Source organism: Nicotiana tomentosiformis, chromosome 5, assembly GCF_000390325.3.
Source record: "Nicotiana tomentosiformis chromosome 5, ASM39032v3, whole genome shotgun sequence".
NCBI lineage: Eukaryota > Viridiplantae > Streptophyta > Magnoliopsida > Solanales > Solanaceae > Nicotiana > Nicotiana tomentosiformis.
Genome location: NC_090816.1, coordinates 126,012,175 through 126,022,334, shown reverse-complemented (window position 1 = coordinate 126,022,334; position 10,160 = coordinate 126,012,175). Strand labels below are relative to the sequence as shown.

General features: G+C 37.0%; 1 protein-coding gene across 1 annotated transcript; it reads left to right on the top strand.

Annotated features, from left to right (window-relative positions):
• Window positions 1-261: 261 nt before the first annotated feature.
• On the top strand, window positions 262-9,836 carry LOC104101018 (splicing factor U2AF-associated protein 2). Its single transcript, XM_009608419.4, has 14 exons — window positions 262-443; window positions 2,240-2,353; window positions 2,707-2,841; window positions 2,940-3,130; window positions 3,402-3,623; window positions 3,858-3,950; window positions 4,077-4,115; window positions 4,772-4,861; window positions 4,963-5,065; window positions 5,221-5,301; window positions 7,113-7,189; window positions 7,571-7,651; window positions 8,806-8,897; window positions 9,361-9,836. Exons 1-14 carry the CDS (start codon window positions 392-394, stop codon window positions 9,485-9,487), a joined length of 1,497 nt encoding a protein of 498 aa, XP_009606714.1. The 5' UTR covers window positions 262-391; the 3' UTR covers window positions 9,488-9,836.
• Window positions 9,837-10,160: the final 324 nt, after the last annotated feature.

Here is a 10,160-nt window from a genome sequence, read left to right as displayed (position 1 = left end):
ATGTGCAGTGTAATTGTTAAGAATATTATGTCCTTAATATTTACACAACACTCATGAAAAAAGGGTAAACATATCTTTTCGTATTAATTTTAATAGAATAATGACTATTTTTTTTTCAGCATTAAAAATATTGGATAAAAACTAAATACTATGTTAAAGAAGTGGCTATCCCACGCCATTTCTACTGTATTTAATTTGAGTGAATTCCCAACTCCAAATCCATATTGCTATTGGCCCATAAAACCTGTTCTGGACAATTCGCACCGGTTTAAAAGATCCGAACCGAATTTACCCGTAACCTTTTTCTGCAATTGCTTCTCTGTATAGACGACGAAGAGGGTCTCCGCAGCACAAAGAAGAAACTTCTAGAAATTGAAAAGAAACAAATTCAATGGCATCAATTGATGCCTCTGAAAATCATCTTCCTCAACAATATAACGCAGGTTAGTTATAATTTTGAATTATAAATTGCAGCTGCAGATATTGTTCTTCTGTTCATTAATAGTTAGGAGAACTTCTTTTTTCCTCTTCAATTTCATCAATATTTTCGAAAATTATTGCTTTTTTTTTTTGAAGAAAGGTTATTAAATAAAAGCTACAAATATTGGAAGTAAGAACGTAGGTGGAAATATTGGTGAAAATTATGTTTAATATTACTATCTCGTCATAGAACAGGAGGTTCAAGTATAGGTATTCCTTTTAGGTTTTACATATTTATTTTTTTAATTCTGTAATTGTACTGAAAAAAAAAATCTGTAATTGTGAAATCCCCGAGGGCCAGTGACACATTGCGGCCGTGCCTCTAAGAGGTGGAGCCAGGATTTTAGAACGACCTCAAGTGCTAATAGCAGGGTTCTAAAGTTAATAGTTGTACCTATTTTTATAAATTTCTTTACAGAAATACACTGATTGAACAAAAGCTACTTGGTTCGGTCGAACGCGTAGCCCATGGCCCCTCTATCTTTCTCCACTACTATTGCTTTAAGCTACTGTTGATGCAGGAAGAAAACCACTATAAATAGGTATCTCTACGAGTAAGAATGAGTATATGATTAACTCAAATACATTGACTCGACAATAGTTGACCATGTAGGGGAAGTGACTAATGAGGGGTAACTTAGCTTATGCCAGGTTGAAAGCTTCCTTTTACTTTAATTTAGGGTTCTCTCATTAAATTCAGTAATATAATATTAATTCACATAATATCTTGAATGATTGAGAAGAAGAAAAAGTTGTCACACAATCACTTGAAAGTTTTGTTTTCTTTGGGGTCCAACTAGCGGTAATTTCTATTAGGTTTTACATTTTATCTTTCCATACCGTGGCATCCTTGTAATACGAGACTTTTATCTGTAAAGTTTGAACTTGTGACTTGCGCCTAATTCACAGATCACAGTTTCTTAGTTCCTTTTAGGTTTTACAATCTTTAACTTTTTATAACCGGAAATTCCCGAGGCTAGTGACGCATGTTTGAAACTTGGTGGATAATGGGCCTGTTCCTCTACTTTCTGCAGTTAAATACCAGACTTTTGTCTGCTACAGGGTTTGAACATTTTACGTGAGCCTAACTCACACATCGCAAGCTGGCTCTTACCACTGTCCCGCTTGGGGGACTTTTCTTAGGTTTTACAATCTCATGTGACTTATGTTTCAATATTTTCAAGTACTGAGTTTTCAAAGCAGTTGTTAATTTTTTTCAAGATGTCTTTTTTTTTTTTGGCTGATGTTGCAACAAAAATTACTGATGGGTTGCTCTAATGGTAAGCACCCTCCACTTCCAACCAAGAGGTTGTGAGTTCGAGTCACCCCAAGAGCAAGGTGGGGAGTTCTTGGAGGGAAGGATGCCGAGGGTCATTTGGAAACAGCCTCTCTACCCCACGGTAGGGGTAAGGTCTGCGTACACACTACCCTCCCCAGACCCCACTAGTGGGATTATACTGGGTTGTTGTTGTTGCAACAAAAGTTACTTTACTTTTATTAAGACTTCCAAACACAGTTTTTCGAATCTTTCAAAAATTTAGAAACTAGTTTTTGAGTTTTCATGATATACTGGTTTCATGCTACCTCTTCTTTTTAATTTTTTTTTTTTATTTGGGGGGGGTGTTCTTGGTGGTGAGGATGCATTATGTTTGGATTCTGGAAATATGCATACTAGGTACTTCATAGGGTAAAGAAGGAGAAGTTTGATTGTTTCCTTAAAAAAAAAAGGTGAAGTTTGATTTTTGGATTTCTGTTGTAGGTGAAGGCAACAGTAGTTTGTATACAACTTCTGGAATGAGCACTGGATTGGGTTGGTATGTGCTTGCACAAGACCAACAGCAGCTAGGCCCATATACGATACCTGAGTTGCGTGGTGAGTTTCTAAACTTCCGCTGTTCAATGAGTAGATGTAAAACATTTTACATTGCTCTCCTTGAATGACTTTTGGTCGAGATGGACTGTAGTTTTCTTTGTTTAAATTGGAGGAATTCGTCTTTGATAACTTTCTTCTTTTGTATAGGTGTTTATTGAGTTCTGAATGCCTTATGCCTCTCCTTTTTTGCTGTCTTTGTTGCTTTTAGTTTTAAAAGTTTCAGTTGTAAACTATCAGCCTTTATTTTGAACAATTGTAGTCATCTGTAAACTATCAGCCTTTATTTTGAACAATTGTAGTCATCTGTAGATGGTCTTAGGAGATTTCTAAGCTTGTTTACTTGACATCAACAGAGCACTACTCTGCTGGATACCTACTGGAGAATACACTTGTATGGTCAGAAGGAAAGAGTGATTGGCAACCACTTTGCTCGATTCCTGGATTGCTAACTGATGTACCTGAGCAGAGCACTGATGGTACAAATTCAGGTGAAGGATTTGGTCGCTTAAGAAATGAACATGCAGAAATGTAATAACTTAATACTATGTCGCATTTGGCTGAAACACCTGTTACTTGTTTTCTGCAGGTCCTTTGACTTCTAATGATCCATTGGATGAGTATGAAAAGTTTCAAAAGGAAGTGAAAGAGGCGGAGGATGAGCAAGTAGTTGATGAGGAACAAAGGCCTTCAACTCCTCCAGATGGTGAAGAGGAGTTCACTGATGATGATGGAACTAGGTACAAGTGGGATAAAGCTCTTAAAGTTTGGGTACCTCAGGTAGTATATTACTTCTAGCTGTCTTCTTTGTTCCTTCGCTCCTCAGAAATTTAACTTTGTAACATAAAACAAGTTTGTGATCACATCTAAAGCATAAGCTTTTTTTGTTAATCTGATAATTATTGCTTGATGTTGCATTGCTATTATTATTCTTTATCAATTCTTTCCAAAAAAAAAAAAAAGGAAGAAAGAGAACATCTTGTGACTTGTACTTCTGTACCTTTTCTCTGTTGTGCTTTGAAAGCTGTCTTGATAAAACGAGGTTCTATAGGAAGATCCAACCGAGAAAAATGAGTATGGTCTAGAAGATATGACTTACGCTGAAGAAGAGGAACTTTTCCCAACTTTGCCCACTGACGATTCTTCTGGAAATGAGAACAAGAACATGGATAACATTGAAGCTGATAAGACTGCTGGAGATTCAACTGAAACCACAGCGGCGACACATAATGGCAAGAGAAAACTGCCTGAAACAGATGATTCTGAAAAGAAGGTTACTCACTCTGTAACTTTTATTTTTCTCCAGGTCAAAGGTTACTTTTGGCTTTTTGTTTCTTGGTTGTCTGGATTCAGGTCTCATTTGCTGTCTTCTTCTTTTGGGATAAAAAGATTGTAAAGTATAATTGATTGCTTTTTCCTCTGAGATGAGCAGGCATTATTCCATGTGCATTCTCTCTTTTTTTAAAATACATATCATTCACACCTTTCTTTTCTACTGCCTGTGCAGGAAGCGAATAAACCTCCAGATAGCTGGTTCGAATTAAAAGTCAATACTCATGTCTATATTACAGGATTGCCAGAAGATGTCACTGTTGACGAGGTAGTTAGCAATTTTGTTACTTATCACCTAACTGAAGGAGTCCTTTTGTTTGTTCCTGTATATCTCCGAGCAGTGCAGCATCCTTGGCTTCTTTATTATGCTACACTAATGTTGAGATCATTACAGGTGGTTGAAGTCTTTTCAAAGTGCGGGATCATAAAGGAGGTGCGAAACTTCTGTTTTTACCTTATATATTCATAAAAATTTGATTCTGAAGATTGTTGTGGCCACATCTAGTCTATCGAGGTCATTTTAATTTATTTTCTGCTTAGGATATTACCTGTATTTTGGCAAAAGATGCATTGTAGGTTGTTTTCTTTTGTTACTTTGGGCTTCACTTTCACTAGCCCAGAAACTCATTATGAATATGCAAATGAAGATTGTCTCATGATTGGTGATCAAACAATTCTCATTTACTAACTTATGGGCATGCTCTCAAGGCCTAAAGACACCACAGAGTAACTTAATACGTCCCCAACTGATAACCCTGATATTTAGATGCTGAATTCCTTTTAAACTTATTTCTCTTCCTTGGTTAGTTTGTTTTGCTTGGCTCACTTGACTGCTGTTTTTCTCCATAGACTATTTTAGTTATTGGCATATTATATGTATTAAATGGATCTGAATCCATCTTATATGCACCATTATGGTGATTGTTGCACTGCATGACTTAAAGGAAATGGCAATCTTCCTCAATAAGTTTATTTGGAGCTTTTTGGTTGTTAAATTGTGATCTTTTGACATTGGTTATAAGGTATTCAAAGTTTTGGCGCTACATAACAGTATAGAATTGTTATGATGATCTATTATAAAAATTATAGGATCCAGAAACACAAAAGCCTCGAGTGAAGATTTATTTTGACAAAGAAACTGGAAGGAAGAAGGGCGATGCACTTGTTACATACCTTAAGGTAATGGTTCCTTTCTGAAGTACAAACCATGACTTTGGGAGTTCTTTATTGTAATTGTTATCCATGTTTTATATCTTTATTGGGTAACCTTTGTGCATTAGGAACCTTCAGTTGATCTAGCCATTAAAATTTTGGATGGCGCACCTTTACGCCCAGGTGACAAAATCCCTATGACAGTTACACAAGCAAAGTTTGAGCAAAAAGGTAAATAGTCAGATGTTCTTTTGGTGCATTGCAAATTGTACTTGTTGATTAGTCTTGCTATTACATTAACCAAATAAAGCATCGGTCATCTTTGTATTTATAGTCACTTGAATGCCTTATTGTTTCCTTTGGATAAACCTTTATTGACTTCGCAGGGGAAAGGTTCATACCCAAGAACGTGGACAAGAAGAAGAAGAAGAAACTCCAAAAAGTTGAGCATAAGATGCTTGGCTGGGGTATGTCTTTTACGTGTCTTTTATTTATAAGCTGGTCTTATGCCACAATATTACCTTTCCGGGTTACTTTTGATTCAAAGAACGGTTTGGTTATCGAGATCCTGAAATGCTCTTTTATTTATATGTTTGCATTACTGTTGCTACAGTTTTCATATCTGTGTAAATGAATCTTCTTTCCGTTTCAGTTTGCTCTGTGTGAGTTTTGGTTTTGATAAGTTTGGAATAAGTTAGCGACTGAAACCAGCATTTCAGTTTTGCAGCAGCTGAACTGACATAATCATTTCTTATTTCTTAATTGGTTACACATATTGTTATCCAAAGCGTCCATCATAACCTGTTTGGTTATAGTCCTCAATCAGTCCGTAAGTTTTTTAATTTGCATTGTGTTTTGGCTCTTCTTGGATAGCGAACATGTTATTAACAGTTTGCTGCCGTAGCATCCTGTTCTATTTCTCTGTTGCATCTTAACTTGCCACTGGCTGCTCAATTAGCCTCTGGAAAGTGCATGATAGACTTACATAATCAGCACCCTTGTCTTCTCATTCTAGGTCATTGATTCCTCCTATCTATACACCCTTAGCCTGAAATTTTCAGCCACCGAGTTCTATCACACATGCACCCTGACAAACTCCTTCCCGGATTAATCTTACATAATCAGCACCCTTGTCTTCTCATTCTAGGTCATTGTCTCCTCCTATCTCTACACCCTTAGCCTGAAATTTCCAGCCACCGAGTTTTATCGCACATGCACCCTGACAAACTCCTTCCCGGATTAATGCCTTTCCTACTCTTCATGTTTGTCCTTACATGCAGAAACAGTAAATCTGCACCATCAAGCAACCCCCTTATTTATTTCATTCGTCTTCAAATTCAGCTTCTCTCCTTCATCCTTGCGAGGTGCACTATCTGCCCGGACCTCGCTCCATTCAGAAGACTGAATAGTCATGAATTCATGATCTTATGTTTTTGAGCTAATTCAAGCTTAAAGATAAAAGAACAAAAACGTAAAGAGAGAAGGATCAGTTCTTGCCTTTACGTCTGTATTTGTATATCAAAAGATAGGTATAGAGCATCTTGTATCAGCTTATACAAAGTAATCTTCTTTGCTGGGTGGGTGGGAGTGCCGATGGGGGTTATGGGAATAATTAGACACTGGCTTTGGAGTTAAAGATCATTGAGCTTTCAAGTCCGCTTCTTATTTGTACCTAGAATTTTTTCGAGTATGGAAAATTATAAGTTGACTCTTGAGAGATATTAAAGTGTAGGCAGAATGAAGCTGGTAAAAGGCATAGTGAATTTCGAAAAAATTTACTGTGAAGAAATGGACTTTGGTACTCAACCCCGAAAGCTAGCTCAAAAGGTGAAGATTGTCCAAGACCATATAAGGAGACCATAACTTGTATCCTCCACCAATTTGGGACAGTTAACACCGCCCCTCACACAAAAAACTGGACATATGGAGTGTGGACAACATAACATGGTGGGTAAACCAAGAATAGGAATGAGTTTGGCTCTGATACCATGTGAAGAAATGGACCTTGGGCCTAAATCCCAAAAGCTAGCTCAAGAGGTGAGGATTGCCTAAGACTATACAAGGAGACAACAACACATTTCCTCCACCAATGTGGGACACTTAACATTTACTGATCTTCTTTGTTGCTTCTCAGTTATTATTGATTCTTTCTTCTATCTCTAATTTGAAACTCGGTTTATGCTAAGATATTATCAGTTAATGCAATGAATGGCTACAACATATATTTTCCTTTTTCCTTTTCCCCTCTTAATTTTCTTTATTACTGGTGGTTATTCAGGTGGTCGGGATGACGCAAAGATATTGGTTCCAGCTACTGTTTTGCTTCGCTACATGTTCACACCAGCTGAATTGCGGGTAATGTTTCTATGTGGATACTCATTTTCTGTAACATTTCAATTCGGTCTGACTGGAACAGTAAATTGTACTCAAAGTGTTAACAAATGAATTGCAGTTGCCAAATTGCCATACCTTTGTAAACTGTTGGCATATCAATGCTGATACTGGCAAACATAACATAGTAATAAGCAGTTGCAGCATATATTAATCACTATGAAGTGGAGGCAGTTAATCTGAAGTTCCAGTCATTTTGTTCAGGAAGCTGTCTTGCTATTGTTTTTACCACCATGTAGTTTTTTCTAGTTTTGCTACTAGTTGAATCCTTGAGTGTGAGATTTACCTATTAGTTATTGTTTCTGAGCCGCCGTTCAGCTAATGTACTTCAGATCTTGTCAATAGGAGGATGAGCATTTATGCTCCGAACTACAGCAGGACGTCCAAGAAGAGTGTTCAAAGTTTGGCCCAGTGGACTTAGTAAAGGTATTGCCTGTTCTGATAAAATCCATTACCCACGGTTTCCGGATTTTATAATATTGCTTATTTATGTTGTGATATATAAACTATGCTCTACTAGGAGATGAGTTATTGATGTGATTTTGTAGACCAATATAGGGTGATATGTGCGCCTTCTGAGTTTGTTGAATTTCTAAATTATGTGGTTCTGTGCAAAGCTGTTTTGCTCTTTTCACCTGTCAGTAAAGTAGGAATTCTGGGCCTTCAAGATTATAAGTACCTTTTATAATTTTAGAACAACAATTTGCAGTAAAGATCAGAGTCGAAATGCTCAACTGTTCCATAAATTTACCGGGTTTGGTTGCTTGCTTCTTGTTGCACTTCTACATTTGTGCAGTTGATTGAAGGTGGGCCTTGATGCTTCCTTGCATCTAGTACCCTCTACATAAGCAACTACTATGCTTCGAAGGAATAGTTACAGTGCATTGCCTGCTTGTTAATTATGTTAAATTGGAATCTTTGTCAATGGATATATGCGTTTTAAATCCAGCTTAAGCTTCAGTTCTCCGAATAGCACATAAATAAGCACAACTGATTATTCTAAGCAGCTACTCAACGTAGAAATTGTCTGGTTGTACATCTGTTCTTTTTCTGCTGATGTCTGGGACTTCTTCTAAGGTCATATTGCACTATTTATACTGGAGATTTTTTGAGCGGTTACTCCTGCTTCGACACACCCATTTCGAGTGGGTACAAATTGTGGTTGTTTATTTCCGCATGTAGTTCTTTTTTACTGCCAGTCTGGCGGTGACCGAGACTTCCTTCCCCTTTGTGGCATGTGGAACTCAAGGAGTTGAGGGATTTTATGTGGAGTGGTTTTCCTGTTTTCATACTCCTATCCTAAGAGTAGGAGCGGAAAGTTCAAATAGATTATTTACCAGAGTTAGACAAACAAATATTTAAGTAATCATTTGAAATATGAGAAAATCATGGTTAGTTTACCACATAAAGATTAAGATCATAAAAACTAGTAAAAATTTGGTTACTCGCAAAGTTTGCATTTTAGGGAAAGGAGTCAAAAAAATCAGGTCAGAAAATGAAATATGTTAACTAATGGATTGAAAAAGATATTGCAGTAGGATTCCGGTGGTTTTATCTCATTCATTGGCTTGCTTTTGCAGGTGTGCGAAAATCATCCACAAGGGGTTGTTTTGGTCAAATTTAAGGATAGAAGGGATGCACATAGGTGCATTGAGGCGATGAATGGACGCTGGTAAGTGATTGCATCTGAAACTTTTGTTATCTCATGCAGAGTGTATTGTAGTTCTTTACCCGAGTCTTATTGTTCCTTCTATTCGATTTATATGACACACTTCCCTTTTTAGTTTATTCCCAGCCTTTCTATATTTTGGAACTCTTTAATTTTAAGTTTTTTGCGCTTAGTGATATATGCTCTTACAGCCACAAAAATGTCATGGGCATGTTTAAGACCACAAGTTCCAATTGTACTTTTGGTGTGTAGAGAGTCTTTCTTTCTTTCTTAAACTCTCCACCAAATACACAACCATATAAAATGAAAGATGGAGTATAAGCAAGCATGTAATATTGTTTATTTTGTGAAGTTGCTTTTCTGTATAGACAGCAGAGTGATCAGCACCTCTGAGAGCTTGAACTTTGTTCCATTATTGTCCTTGTTTTGTTTCCCTTATCTGATTTATATTCGTTTATTGTAACAGGTTTGCTGGTCGGAAAATCCATGCTTGTGAGGATGATGGATCTGTTAACCATGCTTTAGTCCGAGATATAGATGAAGAAACTGATAGATTAGAGAAGTTTGGAGCTGAACTCGAAGCTGATTCATAGACGTGCTTCTCCATGTGGAAATAGTAGCAACACTTATTTTTGCTTGCTGTACAATCCATGCCTCTATGCACTCTTTGAATAGGAATTCGTTATGAAGGATCCTGGCTTTTGTATTTCGGCGGGTCTCCGAGATCTTGCAAAAAGATTTTCATAGATGTGATATGAGCTGAGGTCGCCACATGCCAACTATATTTGTAATTGCAAGTAATGGGTTATCTCCTAGTTTTCTCTGGAGTACATGTGACATGATCAATTGAAATGAGAGTAGAAATTTCTCTAGTGCTTGACTTTTGTTTTCAGAATGTGACTTGCTCTGTAATTATTGTAGCTGCAGAAATTTGTTCGCTGATCGCTCCTCTTTTTGTCACTGAAAGTCCTTCTAGTTGTCGATTCTCTTTGTTCTCTCCCATTCCTCTCACCAGTATCAAAACTGGACTTGTCTGGTATACTTTTGCAAAGAAATGTACTACTGTTATGTTTAAATTGTGGAATTCCTGCAGGGTACCTGAAGTTACATGCTTATTTAGGGGTCGTTTGGTATGCGGGATAAGGGTGGCATAAGGTAAGGGATTAAATTATTCTTTTTGTTTGGTTGATGGTATAAATTTATACCATCAACCAAACATGGTATAAATTTAGTCCCAGACTTAATACTGGATATTCCACTTATCCC

Coding starts and splice junctions, on each gene's coding strand:
- LOC104101018 (XM_009608419.4), top strand. CDS start 392: ATGGCATCAATTGATGCCTCTGAAAATCATCTTCCTCAACAATATAAC. Junction 3,624..3,857: donor CAGATGATTCTGAAAAGAAG/GTTACTCACTCT, acceptor CTGCCTGTGCAG/GAAGCGAATAAACCTCCAGA. Junction 5,302..7,112: donor GCATAAGATGCTTGGCTGGG/GTATGTCTTTTA, acceptor GTGGTTATTCAG/GTGGTCGGGATGACGCAAAG.